Below are 20,708 nucleotides of genomic sequence, written 5' to 3' on the forward strand. Positions count from 1 at the left end.
CTCTGTCCTTGGGGATTCTCCAGGCAAGAATCCTAGAGTGGGTTGCCATGCCTTTCTCCAGGGGATCTTCCTGACCCAGGAATCGAACCCAGGTCTCCCACATTGTGGGCAGATTCTTTACTGTCTGAGCTACCAGGGAAGCCCTCCTCCCTCTTGGGCAATGCTAAATATCATTTCACCGTGAAAGTTTTCAAGGCAAGAGTTGGGTGAAGCCTGTATGCTGCCACCAACTCCAGGGGCTACAATATAAGATCTCCAAGGATTTCCGTAGAAGGCCCGGTCACATGGCCACTGACCCTCTCTAATCAATCTCCCAACCTCCTCAACTCTACTCCCAAAATGGACAAGGATCACCAGACTGAACTTTCTGAATTGCTTAAGATGTGCATTTTTAAATAAATACTGAAGAATATCTAGAAGTACAGATACAGTATAAGAGCAATGGCACATCTATCTGTATGCCCACATTAGTATTATTTTTAAGTTGAGTGTCTTCCTGATCCTGTCCCTTCTTCCTCCCCTTAGAGGTAACCACTAGCCCAAATCTTGTGTTTTCTCTTTACATTTTTTTTTAACAGTTTTTCTTCAGTTTAACAACATATCCTTATGTTCCTGAGCAATACTGGAACAGAAGTATTTACTGGTGGAATGGCAGAAAATCCTATGGTGTTGTCATTGTTCAGTCACTCAGTCATGTCCAACTCTTTGCATCCCCAAGGACTGCAGCACGCCAGGCCTTCCTGTCTCTCATCATCTCCTGAAGTTTGCCCAAGTTCACATCCATGGCATTGGTGATGCCATCCAGCCATCTCATCTTCTGATGCCCTCTTCTTCTGCCCTCAATCCTTCCCAGCATCAGGGACAGAAAATCCTATATTTACATTAAAATAAGTCAAGGTGGGACAAAGTAGAATATATAAAAAACACATTTGCTATTTGTTGATAATTTGTTGAAGCTAAGTAATACGTATGTAGGGATTCATTATATGGTCTTTCTACTTTGTGGAACTTCTTAAGTTCCCATAATAAAGTTTTGGGTTCCCAGGTAGCACCAGTGGTAAAGACCCATCCACCAATGCAGGAGAACTAAGAGATGCAAGTTCAGTCCTCGGGTTGGAAAGACCCCCTGGAGGAGACCATGACAACCCACTCCAGTATTCCTGCCTGGAGAATCCCACGGACAGAGGAGCCTGACAGGGTCCATAGGGTCGCAGAGTCAGACACAACTGAAGTGACTTAGCACGCATGCATGCATAATCAAGTTTTTAAAAAATAGTAAATTTTACATGTCATAACATGTTTAGGTGAGTAGAATCATAATGTATGTATTATTCTGCTACTTTAATTTTTTTTCTAAAAAGTATACCCATAATGTTACGTGTAACTCTAGTTCATTCACTTTCATTACTATACAGTATTTTACTGTAAGGCTAGAGAATTATATTATTAATGTACATGTGGGTGGTTATCAGCTTTTTCCCTAATATGAACGGTGTTATTATAAATGGTCTAGTATATTCTCCTGGTGCATGAGTATGTTTAGGTATGGAACTGCTGGCAGAGTGTATACAACTTCACTTTACAATTATACCAAATTATTTTCCAAAGGAATTGTTTCAATTTACATTCCCACCAATATTATATAAGAGTTCTGGTTGTTCTACATCATTGCAAACATGGATTTATGAGACCTTTTAATTTTGCAGATCTGATGGGTATGGTATCTGATGAGAGTGAAGGTTTTTTGTTGTGATTTAAATTTTCATTTCCACAGTTACTAATGAGGTTGAAAATTTCAAAAATATGTTTATTGACCATTTAGGGTTCATTTTCTATGAAGGGCCTGTTTACATCTATCACTCACTTTTTCTATCAGTTTGTTATTTTCTTATTTATCTGTAAGAATTTTAAAAATATGATTAGGAGACCAACTATATGACATTATATGTTACGAAAATATTCTCTCTTGGTTTGATATGTCTTTTTATTTACTGTGTCATTTGATAATTAGATATTTTTAACTTTAGTATCAAAGCTTCCTTCATGGTTTTGGTTTTTATAGCTTGTGCCTAGTTTACCAAGAATTTTCCACCTCGAAGAACTCAATAAATGTTAATAAATTTAAAGCATAGGCATACCTTCCCAACTTGTACCTCCATACTCCCTTGTGTGAAATATAGCCAATGGACATGAAGACTTAAGTTTGTTACCTTGGTAGTGGTCAAACAGGACATACAAAACATTTAATTGTTTTACAAAATCTGACATAATTTTGAGTCCTGGTAAAAAGTGTCTACTATTATTTTACTGTCCAATGTACTCCAGTTGCACTTTCTATATGAAGTGATGTATGGAGAGAGTGAAGATGTCATTAAGAATTGGGTTGGCCAAAAAATTGATTCCAGTTTTTCCATAACATCTTATGGAAAAACCTGAATGAACTTTTTGGCCAACCCAAAAAGTAAACTACCATTTAGTTGTTTCAGGCCTTACACTCTTTACTTAAGAGATCAGGCATCCTCAGTGAAGACCCAGCACAGCCATAAATAAATAGATAAAAATAGATCAGGCATCTAGTCCCCAAGCCTTCTTGGAAAATGAAAATAAAATAGACTTAAGGCTATAATAATCCTAATTTGAATTCATTCATTTAACATCTATACAACAAACGTTATTGGGAACAGCTCTGATGTGTCATACCCTGTGCAAGGAACCAGATAAACAAGCGCAAATCAAACATGTGTGATAATCTCTGCCCTGTGGGGTTTATTGTCCAGTACGGGGGAGAGATATTAAACAAATAAACTGATAAGCAAGCTTATAATTATAAGTGATAAGTAGGTTCTGTGAGGTAAACAAACAGGGTATTAGAAGAGGGAGTAATAAGAGGTGGGACAGGGACACTGGAAAGACTAGGGCAGGGTTAAAGGAAGAGTCTGAGTAATCATTCTTTTAAAGAGCATTATTGCTGGTGAGTCAGAAAAACACATTCAAATTATGTTTAGGAGTTGCTAATGTGCTAAAACAATGAGTCATGATATTTAGCCATGCCACATTTTAGTCAAAACAGTACCCTAAGAGCCTAATGGTGATCTGCAGCTCAAAAGGCCAGATAAATCTGAAAAATGTGTCTCTGTAGTGTCTTCATTTCCAGGCTTGTTAGCTACCCAAATGACCAGGTCTGGCAAGCTGTCCTTGGTGCATTAAAGATGAATCCTTCTTTATCATTTGGACTTGTCCCATTTCCCCAGATCACTAACTCAATTCTGCTGAGCCATGAATCATGCCTGGCACCCTGTAAGTGCCATGAAGATTTGGAGTTCTAAAAACATGCAGCTGGGCAGGGTACTTATATGAAAACATTCCCTAACATGGATAGACGTTGGAGGAGAGCATGTTTCCTCCTGACCCTCAGAAATCTTCAGTGTAGCTGGGTAAATTTTAATATGTTTTTCAGAGGTAGCCTGACCAGTGCATTATTTCTGAGTGGGTCATGGTGTTAAAGTAGGAGTGACGACGGTTACTGGCTGTACTTTGGGGCTGGCTGAAGCCATCCTGGGCATCTGAGTAAAGACAAAAATGCTTCTGACGGAGAGTTTGGGCATTTGAATCACTCCACTTATCACCTTCAGGCTGTCCAATTGCTCATAGATGTTTCCACTCTCATTTTGGTAAAGAAGAGAAACTTTATCTAAAGAAACAACACAACCTTGTAACGTTTATATAAGGGAAGGTATTTGTATATTTGTTTTGAAATAGTTATTCATATTTGCCTTATCAAATGAATAAAGGTACATTGCTTAAAAAGTCAAATAATATTTTTTTTAAAAAGACCACTTTCAACTCTTTTGGCAGTTTCCTATTTACTCATCTCTGAATTTCTAAACAATATGCCAGTGGTTCTCAAACTTTTTGTTCTCAGGACCCCTTTAAGATCTGAAAAGTTATTGACCCCCAAAAGAGGTTTTATCTATGTGAATTATATCCATAATTATCATAAGTTAAAATTGAGAAATATTTTAAACTGTTATTTTGAAATGAATAAGAAAAAACTATGATAAACATGCTCACATAAATAATTTTATAAAAAAATAACTATTTCCCCTCAAATTTTGAGTTACAAGAGTGGCATTGTTTTATGTTTTTTACAAATCTCTTTTAAAGTCAGGCTTAATAGAGAACAGTTGGATTCTCATATGTGCTTCTGCATTTGGTTTGTTGTGATATGTTTGGGTTGAAGTTAATTTTTAAAATATGGCATTGTACAGGTATGTTGTTAGAAACAGGAGGGATATTTAATAGACTTATCAGATAATGTGGCTATTCTAACTTGATATTACATGAAAATTCAGCTAGGAGTAGTTTCTAAAAGGTTAGTTGCAGTATGAAATCTGAAACCATACCAGTGAACTTTTGTACCCTGCTATATTAAAACCCTTTGTCTGTCTTGAACTTCTAATGGATAACATCACGCATCAGTCATTTGGAAAACAAAGTCTTCCAAATTTTGACACATTTTATTATAGAATATTTTTAAATCATATTTGTTAATATCATCACTGATTTCACCAAAAATCTCTTTGAGTATTGGGAAGCCCTGGCGTGCTGTGGTTCATGGGGTCGCAAAGAGTCGGACACGACTGAGCAACTGAACTGAACTAAACTCACTATGGGAGATACAAGCTTTCCAAAACTCTAATTTTTCCTTAAAAGTTCCAGTTTTTTCCTTGGCAACAAATGTTATCAATTATTTTTGGTTGAAAGAACAGGCTTACCTCCTTCATTTCTTGAGAAAATGTCTGCCAAATACCCAAATCTGAATAACCATAATTTGTCAGCTATTCTTTCAAGATATTGTTTCATACATTAGGTACCTAGTTCAACTTTAAAAACCACACAAGTGCTCTTCTATATTCAGTAGAAATGCTTTGTGCTACCTCCCATTTCACCACTCAGAATGCTAAAAAGATGTGGACTCACGGTTGAGATAACTTTCACTGCTTCATCAATGACATTTTTAAGTGAACCTGGATTTTTTTTTTTAAACTGCAAGTGTGACAATGGAAAACACAGTGACCACTCATCAGCTTTATGCTGCTAAAGCACCAACAATTTTACCCATTGTGGCTTTTGCACCATCCGTGTAAATATTAACACAGTCAGTGAAAAGGCAAATAATATCTTAGCATTATATGAAAATAGTTTTGTCTTCATAGAAAGTGAAAAGAACTGCTACAATATGCTTATAAACCACAATTGCTTGGTATGCTAATGCTATTTTGTCTTGACTTCCTGTTCCAGAAGATGGTGGTTTAGCACCCCTTCACCAAACCAGAACTTCCGTTGTTCCTTCCTTCATTGCCTCATATCACACTGTTGTTTTCAAAAATTTTAATGTGTAACTTCTTGTTACTATGTAAGTGTTATTTTCTGCCAAATCCAGTAGGGAAAAGTGACTGTTTCCTTGCCTGTACAACTTTTTTCACCTGGAGTTGATGACTGTGTTGTTTTTACATGCTTGGCTCTATGGTCTTGTCACAATTTGTCTCAGTTCTCCAATACCTTTGTAAAACATATCCTATTAATAAATACTCTGTTCCATGCAGTTAAGCCACCAAGCCCATTTGTTTTTTGCCTGGAGAAACTCCTCCTGAAGTCCCTTTTCCTCTTGCTCTAATACGGAGCAGCTGCTCATGCAGCCAACAACTCAGCCTTCATCCTAGGGCATCTCTTAACTGCTCAGAAGAAAGGATGTGACTTGCTGTGGGAATATAAATACTCATTTTTTAAGCCTGAAATCAGTGACCCTATTTTAAGCTCTGTATCTCCTCCCCTATTCTTAGTATTTCCACCAAATTTGCATCTCCAACTCCTGTAACTTTCTGAGGTTCTACTGCACAAATTGCCTTTTTCTCAATGACATCCCCAAGTAGGCACCTGGTATTCAGATTTTCCAACTCTCCTGGCTTCTCATTCTGCTTTCCACCTTTCAAAAGTGATTGAGGCCTCAGGTCTGCTGTTGTCTCCCGCCCCATTCCTTTGGTCCTTGTGGTTTTTTTTAATCCCTTTAAAAATCTCCTTTATTCTCATGTTAGGGTCATTTCCAGTGGAAATGTTTGTCTGGATGCTCACTATTTGTATTTACAACTACAAATAGAGTAGTTGTACAACACACACTCTGAAGGTGTGCTCCTACAAGTTCCATGGGGTCTTGCTGAGGTTGATGCTCTGGGAGACTTAGGGACCCATTTCAGCAGCTGCATGCATCTCTACTGCCCCACAGAGCAAACACTGGCATAGGATTTGATGAAAGCAAATAACAAAGTACTCACAAAATATTACTGATCAATTATTTCCATCATTTGTTCTTTCAACAAATCCAACATCTATTTTCTGCATACCTACTACTGTGTACCAAGATGTTGTCATAGGTGTGGGATTATATTCTTAAGACTGATAAGATCCTCTAATGGACTTTACAGCATAGTAGGAGAAGCAAACAATAACAAAATAAGCAAGCATGTAAGATCAGTTCAAATAATAATAAGTGCTGTGAGGATAACATAGAAGAATAATGTGATGGCATCTGAGGATAAAGAAGCTACATTAGGAAGAGGAGGCGACATTTGAACTGAGGCCTGACTGATGAGAAGGGCCTGTTTTTATACAGACTGGGGGGTAAGGATTTTAGGAAGTACAAAAATCCTAATATAGAGAGTAGCTTAATGTGTTCAGAGAATAGGAAAACGACCAGTGTGGTTGCAACATAGTGAAGGGAGAATGATGGGAAAGGAGATCCAAAGTAAAAGTTAAGAGGAAGGTTTGAATGTTACCCCAAGTAGAAGTGTTAATTGAAACTAACGGATGAGACAATTGCCAAAGGAGAGAATGTATAGAAAACTGTACAGGCTTGTCAGATACCATCTCTTAAGTACAAAGGAACTTAAAATTTAGTGAAACTGGTGAGACAAATTCTCCCAAATTGAGAATAATCAAAGACAGTGTATAATCAAGACTTGCATGACATAATATAGGTTTTTTAAAAAAGTAAAGTAACAACAACAACAAAAAAGGTAGGGTAACAATCACTGAGAATTGATGGTAAAAGGTGCTTTGCGTAGGAGGTGATATCTGAGCCAAACTAATGGATGAGTTATATTTGCAGTAACTGAAAGGTGAGGAAGAGAATCTCAGAAAGAGAAAAACGTGAACAGAGGCTTGAATGTAGAGGTGAATATGATGTGTTTATGGAACAGCAGAGGAAAGCAAGCTTATCTCTTGGGAAGTCTTGGAATAGGTGAGTTTTCTTAAACGTGCTTTAGAATCTTACTTTACAAATGGTGAGAGGGAAAGTTTCAAGCACTGAATGGTTAGATCTGAAACTACAAGAAAGGTTAGCAACTGCAAGGACTCCTTCATTCTTGCCATTGAATAATGGCAATGCCTCCTCCCCAATTACTTCTTATGATGATGCTGATTAATAATTATTACTTAAATATGAAAATAATTATAAAAGGGGTACACTGAGACATCTCATGTTTGTCTTCATTCATCTTGTTTCCCCTCACCCAATAGGAAGCCACTTTGATTTTCACTTTATTCTTTCAGTTTTCTTTATGTATATGCAAACAACATGGCTCTATCTTATTTTTTGCCCCCTGGGTTGGCATCCCTGTGCTACTGTAACAGAGCACCACAAACTGGATGGCTTTCACAGCAGAAATGTACTGTCACACAGCTCTAGAGGCTACGAGTCCGGAATCAAAGTGTCAGCCGGGTCATGCTCCATCTGAGATTCCAAGTGGACTCCTTCCTTGTCTTTTCTAGCTTCTGGTGGTGGCGTTCCTTGGCATTCCTTGACTTGCAGCTGCATCACTCCAGTTTCTGCCTGTGTTATCATGTCATTCTCCCTGCATGTCATTGTCCTCACTTGAAGTTGCTCTCTTCTTAAAGAAATCCATTCCTATTGGATTCAGTTCAGTTCAGTTGCTCAGTCGTGTCCAACTCTTTGCAACCCCACATATTGGATTAGGGCCATGCTAATAATTTCATCATAACTTGATTTTTATCTGCAAAGACCTTATTTCCAAATAAGGTCATATTCCCAAGTACTGGGGGGGTTAGGACTTCAACATATCTTTCAGTGGGGGAATAATTCAACGCATGAGTGAAGTGAGTGAGTGAGTCGCTCAGTCGTGTCCGACTCTTTGCAACCCCATGGACTGTAGCCTACCAGCCTCCTCCCTCCATGGGATTCTCCAGGCAAGAATATTGGAATGGGTTGCCATTTCCTTCTCCAAATTCAATGCATAGCAACCCACAATTCTTATACAAAAGCTAACCCTCTCCATGTGCTATTTCATACCTTACTGTTAAATTCTTAACTATATATCTTCAGGTTCTTTCCACATGAGTACATAGTGATCTTTCCCATTCTCTTTCTAGAGCTGCATAGTGCTCTATTACGAGGCTGTTCCAGAGTTTATTTCATCAGTCCCCTAGTGATAGACACTTGGGTCGTTTCCAACCTTATGCTATTTAAATCAGTAACCTACACATTTGTCATTTTGTATGTATGCAAGTGTATCTGTAAGCTTTCTTGGTGGCTCAGTGGTGAAGAATCCGCCTGCCAATACAGAAGACACAGGTTCGATCCCTGGGTCAGGAAGAGGCCCTGGAGAAGGAAATGGAAACCCACTTCAGTATTCTTGCCCGGGAAATCCCATGGACAGAGGAGCCTGCCAGGCTACAGCCCATGGGATCACGAAAGAGTTGGACATGACTTTGTGACTAAACAATAACTGTAACTGTATGATAGATTCCACAAGTGGGACTGTTGAGTCAAAGGATAAATGTAATCTGTAATTTTGGTAGACACTGCCGTATTTTCATAGGGGTTATACCATTTTGCATTCTACTAGCAGTGTATGGGGAGTGGTTAAACTTTCAGGTTTTTGCCAATCGATATCATGAACAATGATATTTCCATGTAATTTATTTATTATTTGACTGTGTTGGATCTTCATTGCTAAGCAGGCTTTTCTCTAGTTGTGGCAAGCGGAGGCTACTCGTTTTGGTGGCTTCTCTTGCTGTGGAGCACCGGCTCTAGAGCATTCAGACTTCAGCAGTTGTGGCTCATGGGCTCAAAATAGCTGGGGCTCCTGGGTTCTAGAACACAGGCTCAGTAGTTGTGGCACCCAGACTTTAGTCAACCCATGGCATGTGGGATCTTCCTGGACCAGGGATGGAACCTCTGTCTCCTGTATTGGCTGGCGGATTCATTATCACTGAGTCACCAGTGAAACCCCTAGTTCCATGTGATTTTTAATGTCCTTTCCTCTTATTACGTACCTTCATATTTTAGACATTATTTTATGCATCACTTAGTGTAAACTTCTGGTGAAAAACTTTCATAATAAAAATTTCTAACCTCAAGAATATACATAAAAATAAAATACCATAACATATAGAAATATGTTTAACTTAGGTTATTTGCCAGAGTTGGGTCACTCCTAGGAAAATATCAGCTATCCCCCTTATCTGATGATTCAAGTAACCAAACAAAATAACTTTCATTTAGCTATGTATGATGAAATTTTGTAGTAGGGAATGAATGTTCAACTCTAACTTCACAAACCTTTAATATCCCTTAGATTCCTTCCAAATAAGCTACAGTAGCACTTACTGAATGCATACTATAGAATCTGTAGGTCGAGTTCCACATCAAAGACCCTGCTCTCCGTGGTTGGCAGTGTTTGAAATCTCTTCACCTTCTTTCAGTTGTATCATTCTTCATCTTCTTTCAGTTGTATCATTCTTAATAGGAACTGCTTTCTAATTTCCTGAATATAGTGTCACTGTGACTTGAATCCTGCCGGCTCTTCTCATTGTTACAACCAAATTATACCATAATAATGGATCATTTAATGTTTTGACTCTAAGTTTGCCACAATTTTCTTCTTTGGGAACATCTGGAGCCATTTATGTTATTACTTCTCACATTTCAATCATGCCAATATTCTTCCTTGCAGGTGGTACTGTGAAGGCAAGGAGCTTGAAAATTCCCCAGACATTCACATCATCCAGGCAGGAAATCTGCATTCACTGACCATTGCTGAAGCCTTTGAAGAGGACACTGGACGTTATTCCTGCTTTGCTTCTAACATCTATGGGACAGATTCAACTTCTGCTGAGATTTACATAGAAGGTAAAGCAAAATACTCTTGGAGCACGATACTTACTAATAAGATATATAGTTATAATAAATAAGTTAAATAAATACATAATAAATATATATTTTTTCATAATAAATATTTATTGAGGGCTTGCTCTACCACACACTCTTCAGTGAGGAAAACAGCAGTGAGACAAATAGACAAAAATGCCCAGGTTCCTGGACAGGTGGCAATAACACAGTCATGGGAGAGACTATAAATGAGATAAACAAAATATATACTTATGTGAGATACATGAAATAGTTCTAATCACCAATTCAGGTGTGTGTGTGTGTGTGTGTGTGTGTGTGTGTGTGAGATAAGGGAGATGGTTCTCATGCCAACAAACAATTTTTCATGGCACCAATTTGGTTTCCTACAGTTTAACTCAGTTCTGACCCCTCTACCTGGAGATAGGGTCAGATCTAACAAGTTAGATCCCACAAGACTGCTCCTACCCCCCTTCAGATGCCAATGCAAGTAGCAGGTGCCCAGATGACCCACAGCATCTGTCTGACTCGGCTACAAATCGGACGTTCTCACAAGCCCCTTTTCAGGTTCAATTAACTGTTAGAGTTGCTCACAGAACTCAGGGAAACACTTACTTATGTTTGCCAGTTTACTATGGGGTGTGATAAAGGATGCACATGAACAGCCAGGTGAAGTGATACACAAGGAGAGGTGTGGGAGGGCCCTGAGCACGGGGGCCCTGTCACCGTGAAGCTGCCGTGTGTAGTCCTCCCAGTGTTCATCAACCTAGAAGTTCTCCAAACCTCACACTGCTGGGATTTTATGGAGGTGTTCTCACACAGGCATGATCGACTCTTAACTCCATTTCCTGCCCTCCTCCCTTCTCTGGAGTACGAGGTGGTAGGACTGAAAATTCCAAGCTTCTAATCCCCTTAGGGCTTCCCAGGTGGTGCCAGTCGTAAAGAGCCCGTCTGCCAGTGCAGAAGATAAGAGAGACATGGATCCAATCCCTGGGTTGGAAAGATGCCCTGGAAGCGGGCATGGCAACCCACTCCAGTATTCTTGCCTGGAGAATTCCATGGACAGAGGAACCTGGTGGGCTACAGGCCACAGGATCACAGAGAGGTGGACATAACACAGCTTAGCACACGCATACAATCATGGCTTGGTCTTCTGGGTGACCAGCCCCCATCCAGAAGCCACCCAAAGTCACCTCATTAGAACAAAAGATGCTCCCAGTGCTCTCATCACTTAGGAATTTATTCGAGTTTTAGAAGCCCTGCGTCAGAGGCAGGGTTAAAGACAAATATTAGAGCAAGAGATGCTCTTGAGTGCTCATCACTTAGGGGATTATAAGAGTTTTAGGAGCTCTGTGCCAGGAATGAGGGGCAGAGAGAAAAATTTATGTTTTCTGTTATCTTACAGTATATATGAGCGCTATGACAGAAAGTGGAAGGGACAGGAAGTATGTGAGTGCACACGTGCATGTGTGTTTGCATGTGTGTGTGTACAGATTGCTGTACAAGACCTAACTTACCATACGACATATAAATGAAGAGCTGAAGGAAGTGAGGGAGTGAGTCACAAAGAAATTCAAAGGAAGAATACTCTAGGGAGTGAAATCAACAAGCGTAGTGGCTCAGAAGAGGGCGTGTGCATGTCTTAGGTGCAGAGATGAACAGGTCAGAAGTTCAACATGGGGTGGAGGTGGGAGGAGGCAGTGAGAAGATCAGGTAGGTCCTCATGGGTCACTGCAAGGACCTGGCTTTTCCTCTGAGATAGGAGTCTCTGAAGGATTCCAGGCAGAGTTGTAACATGATCTGACTTAGTTTTTAACAGGGTCACTCTGGCTCCCAGCTGAAAAGATACAAAAAGGAGTCAAGTGTAGAAGCAGGAAGACCATCTCCGAGCCTTGAAAAGGAGCTTATATCAGTACCAAACTTATATGACTAACTTTAGGGAGGAATCAATTTATGTACCTTACATATCGACCTAAGTTTTTGATCCTGTTTCCTCTCATCTTCTGAGTTTTTCCTGGGAGCCATTCAGTACTTTTATCATCTATAATACCTTATGCATGCCTTGATTTTAGCACTTAAATATTGTATTCTTATGATATAAAGATTAGAACTGTCTCAATCTTCTTTATATCTCTAATACCTTATGTAGTAGTACCAGGTACATAGTGGTTACTTAATAAACTTTTATTGGATAGATATATGATAGATATATGAATAATGATACTAACAATAAATAAATAGATGTTACATTTTTTCATCCTCAAATTTTTGGAGTACATAAATAGCTCCGGATTTAGTTTTGTGATATCTTCCTGGACTTCACTATCTTAAGCAGCAAATCAGGGATCAAAGCTCTGCTAACAGTGCTGAGATTGGATTGCTGATTTTGAAAAATTTTTGGCAGCAGAGCTTCAAACACTCCCACCTCCCAAGATGAAGAGTGACTTGTTAATATTAGTACTGAACGGAAGGGCATCCACCTACACCTACAATGTTTGGAATCTAATGTAATCCCTTCTTTTATTTAATCTGTGTAGGCCAAGAGCAAGAGGATTTATGGACAATACAGAATGTCTGCAAACACTGCTCTGTTAGTCTAAAGGTGTCAGCAGGTGTTTTATATAAAAGAACCCACAGAATTTGGGCCAGTTAATTTTTTTTCTTTTATTTTTTGGCCATGCCTCGTGGCATGTGGGATCTTAGTTCCCTGACCAGGGATCGAACTGGTGCCCATTGCAATGGAATCACAGCGTCGTAACCACTAGACTGCCAGGAAAATCCCTGGACCAGTTAATTTGAATTCTGTCACTAACTAGGCATGTGACCTGAGCAAGCACTTCAACTACTTAGGGTATAGTTTCTTTTTTTTTTTTTTTAATATTATTTTATTAGTTGGAGGCCAATCACTTCACAACATTTCAGTGGGTTTTGTCATACATTGACATGAATCAGCCATATAGTTACACGTATTCCCCATCCCGATCCCCCCTCCCACCTCCCTCTCCACCCGACTCCTCAGGGTCCTCCCAGTGCACCAGGCCCGAGCACTTGACTCATGCATCCCACCTGGGCTGGTGGTCTGTTTCACCATAGATAATATACATGCTGTTCTTTCAAAACATCCCACCCTCACGTTCTCCCCCAGAGTTCAAAAGTCTGTTCTGTACTTCTGTGTCTCTTTTTCTGTTTTGCATATAGGGTTATCGCCACCATCTATCTAAATTCCGTATATATGTGTTAGTATACTGCATTGGTCTTTATCTTTCTGGCTTACTTCACTCTGTATAATGGGCTCCAGTTTCATCCATCTCATTAGAACTGATTCAAATGAATTCTTTTTAACGGCTGAGTAATATTCCATGGTGTATATGTACCACAGCTTCCTTATCCATTCATCTGCTGATGGGCATCTGGGTTGCTTCCATGTCCTGGCTATTATAAACAGTGCTGCGATGAACATTGGGGTGCACGTGTCTCTTTCAGATCTGGATTCCTCAGTGTGTATGCCCAGAAGTGGTATTGCTGGGTCATATGGCAGTTCTATTTCCAGTTTTTTAAGAAATCTCCACACTGTTTTCCATAGTGGCTGTACTAGTTTGCATTCCCATACTTAGGGTATAGTTTCTTATCTGTAAAATGGGTGTTAGTTCAAGGAATCACTGAGCTTATTTCTAGGTCTAAATTTCTATAAATCTTCAAATGCCTAGGAGCCAGTTTAAGAAATTATCTTTACAATTACATGACTTGTTTTTATTTTTCCAGGGGTTTCTTCTTCAGACTCAGAAGGGGACCCTAACAAGGACGAAATGAATCGGTAATTCCAATTTTCTATCTTATTTAGCATCCTCAGGTCCTGAGAAAGCTGCTAATTGTTTAGTAGAACTTGAAGAGTGGGGCTCCAGGGTATGACATCAGAAAAAAAAATTGCGTGACTTTGGGTAAAAAGCTATTTCTTTGCTTGTTGTTGCTTAAAAGATTAGTGTTCCCAATATTTTAAAAATGAAGTATCACCTATAAAACATCATCATACTTATATCTAAAGAGTAAAAACAAATAACTCAAAAACATTCATGTTTTCTGACTAAAGAATAGTACTCAAAATAACACACAATCTGGTGAACCAAAAATATACGTATAAGTTATCTGGGCAAGTCATAACCTTTTTGCTAAAGTATTGGGTACTGAACAAAGTTACATTACTTTCCACAACCGTTGGCTCAGCACCTACTCTATACCTATAGAGTAGCACTGTATGCACTGTATCTAGTGCTTCACTAGATGCACTGGGTGCTAAGAAAAATCGGTGTAAAGCAATTACCCTTCAATAAAATTAACTAAAAAAGAAAAAAAAGAAAAATCGGATGCTTCCTGCCTTCAAGAAGCTCACAGTCTAGTAAAGAGAAATAAACGTATAGCAAATATAGCAAAAGATGTACACCATGTATATAGACAGTAATAAAGTATAATAGACTATGACAGAATCATGTGCAGGGTTTAAGGATTTGGCACAAAAGATCCCTTATTGTTTGGGGAGGGAAGGAGATCAGGAGAGGTGTCACAGAGCTAGTGACCCTAAGCTGGGTCTTAAAAGAACAGTAGGTGGAGATTCCCAAACAAGGGAGGAAAGGGTGTTTCAGGCAGAGGAAATTGTGGACAGAAAGCATAGGAACTAGAAACAGACACAACAGCCATCTCTTGAGACTTTCTGAAACATAGGCAATGTCTGAAAGAGTAAGGAGTTGTTAACTGAATTTGCATATTCTATCCTCTTCCACAGAGGGCAAGCTCCTTAAGGGTAGAAATCATGACTTATTCTTCAAATTTTGGCGAGGGGGGAGTATGCCTATTTTAGGCTCCCCTGGTGACTCAGATGCTAGAGAATCTGCCTGCAATGTAGGATATCCAGGTTCAGTCCCTGGGTCGGGAAGATCCTCTGGAGAAGGAAATGTCTATCCACTCCAGTACTCTTGCATGGAGAATTCCATGGACAGAGGAGCATGGTGGGCTACAGTCCACGGGGTCGCAGAGTCGGACACGACTAAGAGACTAACACACACATGTCTACTTTGGAATGGCAAACTGCTTTTAGCTTTTGTTCACATATGAAAACTCATAACCAGAGTAAATGATTTCTCCCTTTAACCTTCTTCTTTGTCATTCTCATGGCTTCAGTTCAGTTCTTTCTTCATTCCTGTCCGTTTATGCCAATCACCTCCTTATAGGTGCTCCAATCTTTTTCTCTTTTATAGTTTCCAGACTATAACCAGTTAAAAGATCATTCTTGATCTTATCATTTTCTTGACTTAAAAAATTATTGTCTATTGGAAAATAAAATAAAAATCAAACAAAACAAACAAAAACATTTAAAAAAAATCTCAACATGGGCATAGAAAACTTTGTTCACTAGAGTATCAGTCAGGCTTTCCTGCCCCTCCTCAACCATTCTCCCACCTCGGGCTCTCTACACAGCTGCCGTTTCATCCTGTTCACTTTGGTAAGAATGCCCTATTACTTCTGCCTGGAAAACTCTTATTTATCCTATAAAACCCAGTCAAGTCACATAATAAGCTCCTTCTCCACTGCATATCACTGCTTCTTCAAGGCTCTCATAACATGGCCTGCAAGCCTAATGGGTATGAATTTGACATGCAAACTTAAATAAGAAATATCTCCTTTGTTCATTTTCTTTAAATCTACTTGTAGTAGTTAGGATTTAGCTCCAGTTGGGTATAAATAGAGACTCCAAATAACAGTAACTTAAAGAAGACAAATATTTTTCTCCTTTACATAAAAAATATGAACTTGACTGGTAAAACAGCTCCACCTTGCACTGGACTCCAGTCTGCTTCCAGCTTTCTGCCTCTTTCCAAGATGCAGCCTCATCTTCTCAGTCCAAGATTGAAAGGAATAAAGGACATATCCAACCCCCCTTTTAAGGTCATCTCTCTTAAATTACATACAGCACTATCCTTCATATCCCATGACCAGAAAGTAGTCATGTGGCCACAGTTAGCGTCAAGGAGGGTTGGGAAATGCAATCTTTTTTTGCAGTAGCCATGGAAAGAAATCAGGGATTCTGTTATTGTAGAAGAAGAAAATGGATGCTTCAGGAATACCAATAGCCTCTACATCATCAAATGATTCTGCTTCTGAGACCCCACTCTATCTGGCTCTGGGAAAATATTCAGTCATTATTGGGTGTCCCTTTTGCCTCCAAGGCTTCCCTTGTGGCTCAGATGGTAAAGAATCCACCTGTAATGTGGGAGACCTGGATTTGATCCCTGGGTTGGGAAGATCCCCTGGAGAAGGGAAAGGCTACCCACTCCAATATTCTGGCCTGGAGAATTCCGTGGACTGTACAGCCTATAGGGTCACAAAGAGTCGGACACAACTGAGAGACTTGCACTTTCACTTTTACTTTTGCCTCCAAAGTTGAGCAAAGATTCCTGAGATATAGACAGATATAGACACAGACGTAGATATAGATATACAGTGTGGTATTAAACATTGCTCTAAGCATCCTCTCTGGTGACTCAGACGGTAAAGAATCTGCCTGCAATGCAGGAGACCCAAGTTCAATCCCTGGGTCAGGAAGATACCATGGAGAAGGGAACAGCAACCCACTCCAGTGTTCTTGCCTGGGAAATCCCATAGACAGAGTAGCCTGGCAGGCTGTACCGTCCATGGGGTCGCAAAGTGTTGGACACGCCTGAGCAACTAACACACACACTAAGCCTCTTACGTGAATTACCGTATTTTACCCTCAAAAAAACCCTATGAGGTAAGAATTATTATTTCCTCATTTTATACATGTGGAAGCTAAGGCAAAGAGAGGTGCCATACAGAAGAAAGAGGAGCCTATCCTGACATCGGTCATCTACCCCCACAGGTTAGGGTGAGAGGCCCATGTCCCAGATCTCAAGGTCCCTTCAAGTCCAGCACTTTGTTTCTTCCTGACATGCTAGGGACTGATATGTTTAGCAAGACTGGGAGCCTTAAATCAAAGGATTGCCATTCTCTCTGGACTCAGGTTCTCTCTCTTGTTATGTTCTCTGGCAAGATACCCAGACCTCTCTCTTTCCCACAACAAAACTGAAATAATCTCCCCTCTGCAGACTTCTCAAGAATACTTTCTGGCTCCCCTGCCCTTCAAACAATCTCTTTAATTTAATTTGTGTAAACATAAAGAGCTCATTGTCTTGGGCTATTTCTGCTGTTTGCCACATCAAAATCCCAGAAGCAAAAATTTACAAAGCCTGGCCTCCTCCTTGGAGTGGGATGGGGAAGAAAAACACAGAGGGCAACAACAAAGCAAATCTCAAAAAATTTGTTGCACATGCACTGTTATAGCACTTGTCTTGAATCTCAGCTATGAATATAATTGAGTCCCCAGCTCTGTGAACGGCAGTGAACTCAAGGACAGAACTGGCGTCTTATCATCTTCCTGTTTACATTGCCTAACAAAGTGTACAGCAATGAAGCCCTCAATAAACGTTTGTGCGATATTGTTGAGCAAAAAGTTTTGTAAGCAGTGCTGAAAGCTTTGCTGAAAGAATTTCACAAGAATGATAGGCCTGTTTTATAATCTGTATTTTAATCATTTCTCAGAATCCAGAAGCCAAATGAGGTGTCGTCGCCTCCCACTACTTCTGAAGCCATTCCTTCAGCAGTATCCCAAACCCAGCATGTGGTGGCCCAGCCCAGGGTATCAACCATCCAGCAGGTACAAGAGTCTAAGTGAAACACAAGTGTCATGAACTATGACAAGCAGGCACTGTGACCATGACCCTCTTGTATGGCACGATCGTGTTCCCCTCTGGTGCAACTTCATAATGACCTTGGGCAACACATTTCTATAGTCATGATAATCACCTCGTACTGCCGGTATATGATATCAGTAGTTCCCCTGGCTTTGGGAACATATTGCGTAACTTCATAGGCAAATTTCATAGGAAAAGAAACTCTACAAATTAATCTCTGCTCTCCCAGCTTTATGAAGGGCATGGATTACATATACAATGAGCTGCCAGCTCTCCCACTGGCCCAGGACTCTCATGAAACTCGGTTCATGGAGCTATTAAAAAAAAAAAATTCTACATAGAGTAACCATTAAAATAACTTTCAGAAAATCTTAAAGTCTCTCATCCTTCAGGTTGATGATGATGATGATGGTAGTACATGCTTATTGTAAAAACATTAAAAAATACAAAAAGTATACTAAGTAAAAACTTAATCAACATTCTACTTCTCTGCGCCCACTCTTCAGAGGTACCTCCTGTTAATACTTTCTATCAGATAGTTTCAGACATTTTCTTTGCATATCTATATGCATATCTTTGCAAACTCCAGGAGATAGTGAAGGACAGGGAAGCCTGGTGTGCTGCAGTCCATGGAGTCACAAAGAGTCAGATACAACTTAGTGACTGAACAGCATATACTTCAAAATATGAAATCATATTAGTATAAACATACTTGTAATGTGTTGTATATTTAAATATAAATATTGATGTATATAAAGATCTAAAACCTTAAAAATTTTTTTTTAATTTTCTTCAGCATACTTATCTGACCCATTTAGTAATGCAGAGGGGTCACATTTTAGTTCTAATCCAGTAGTTTTCAAACTGTGATCTGTGAAGCGTCAAGAGTCTATGGAACCTCTACAAAGGGTTAAGGTTCATTACTTAGCTCTGTATGTAAGGGGGTGGTGATGGGAGGCACGTATGTACAGCCATTGTGATGTAGGAAAAAATAGTAATACAATCAGTTCAGCATAAAATTTGATGTCTGTGAATCATAGACATAGAAAATGTCAGTCTTTGGTTTTAGATTAATTTCATACACCAAATTCTTTAGCTTATTATACGTATCTATCATCTATCTACCTACCTACCTGATAATTCTAGTGATGATGAATCTATTGTTGGTTCCCTTCTAACAGTGTCAGAGCCCTACAAACTATCTGCAAGGATTGGATGGAAAACCTATCATTGCAGCTCCTGTGTTTACAAAGGTAATCAAAATGTTACTTTTTTCGGCCAAGGCTTTAAACACACCACAATACCCAAAGTTGCAGGATCCAAGATTCACTGATTTTATCTCAGGATTTTGTTCTCTTATAAATACACTACAGGGTTTGGGTTTTTGTGGTAGCTGTTACCAAGTCTCCTCAAGTCGCAGTTTGGGTAACAAGGGAAAGGTCATCCCCATCCCCATTGGCCACACTGATCTCTATGGCCATCCTATCGCTTTAAACACAGTAGCCACACCTAGGGGTCAGGTGATAATGTTTCTAAGCACTCCACAGTTTTCTCTGGATATCTTTGGTGCTTAAGGAGATGCAGTTACATGCTCTCAGAAGGCTTAATGTAGGCTTTGTCACTCAAGGACAAAGAGCTTTCTTTTTCTAATCCATATGTCAACTATTGTGGCGGCATCAAATTCTGAGTTTCATAATATTTGTCTTTAGAACTGGAAATTTTACTCAGGCACTTTCTTTACAAAAAAAAAAAAAATAAAATAAGGGTAGGCAGAGAGATTAAACAATGTATCCAATGTCACAGAACTGGGTAGAATCAGGACTGAAAACAAGTTCTCTCAATTCTGCCTGTTCTTTCTCTTATATAGCATACTTGGTCTATATGTTGCCCAGGACAATAAATTCAAAGGTGAAAAACTGAGTCACACCGAATTTGTTTTGGTATCTGAAGACTACATGGATGGAGTTCATGCCTGGATTTATAATGTGTTCTTTATATGAATACCAAACTTAAACCCAAAGAGATCTTATCCTCTCAGAAGTATGTTTTAGAGCAATGGTACTCCATCAGAGTTAATTTTGCTCCTCAAAGGAATTTGACAATGCCTGGAGACACTTTTTGATTTTCACAACAGGAGTTGGCATCCAGAGTTACTGCTAAACATTCTATAATACACAAGATGACAGCCTTCTGCAACAAAGAATTATCCAACCCAAAATGCCAGTTAATCCTGGGGTTGAGAAATCATGGTTTAGAGAAAAATGTCCAAAAAAAAAAAAAAAGGTGTCTTTTCCAATATGTACTGATCCTAAACGAGGAGCTAAATTCACAACTTCCACAGAAACATCAATTTTAAGGGAAGTTCTACCATATTAGTTCATCCAAGATGGTTTTCCAAAGTTAAGCAGAGTCTGAGTGAGACATGTTTATCCATGACCGTATCAGGTGGGCAAATATTCTTATGTGAAACAAGATGCATCTCGATTTTTCAGATGTTTCCTGTAACCTGCTTTCAGAATTTAAGTTTTGCTATTTTCAAAGACTAGCAGTAGGAAAGCAATATGTTCTGATTTGGTGACTACCAGACTTTAATAACGAGTTTTAAGTGGACGTGTGTGTGTGTGTGTGACATAGCTAACAGAGCTACCTCTATTTATCTTAGTTCACTGCTAAGTCACCTAGCCTTCAAACAGGGCTTTAAATGCTGAGAAATCTGAACACTTTGTCGTGCCCATTTGTCACAA

At 39.3% G+C, this 20,708-nt stretch overlaps 1 protein-coding gene across 2 annotated transcripts in view; it reads left to right on the top strand.

The window, feature by feature from the left end:
• Positions 1 to 20,708, top strand: part of MYPN (myopalladin) — an 88,811-nt gene that overhangs the window by 15,534 nt on the left and 52,569 nt on the right. For both annotated transcript variants that reach the window (XM_065922436.1, XM_065922434.1), the window contains 4 exons: positions 10,032 to 10,207; positions 13,967 to 14,018; positions 17,813 to 17,927; positions 19,146 to 19,217. In XM_065922436.1, coding sequence (XP_065778508.1) covers positions 10,032 to 10,207; positions 13,967 to 14,018; positions 17,813 to 17,927; positions 19,146 to 19,217 — 415 coding nt within the window. The remainder of the gene's footprint in view (positions 1 to 10,031; positions 10,208 to 13,966; positions 14,019 to 17,812; positions 17,928 to 19,145; positions 19,218 to 20,708) is intronic.

The sequence above is a fragment of the Muntiacus reevesi genome, chromosome 2, assembly GCF_963930625.1.
Source record: "Muntiacus reevesi chromosome 2, mMunRee1.1, whole genome shotgun sequence".
Taxonomy (NCBI): domain Eukaryota; kingdom Metazoa; phylum Chordata; class Mammalia; order Artiodactyla; family Cervidae; genus Muntiacus; species Muntiacus reevesi.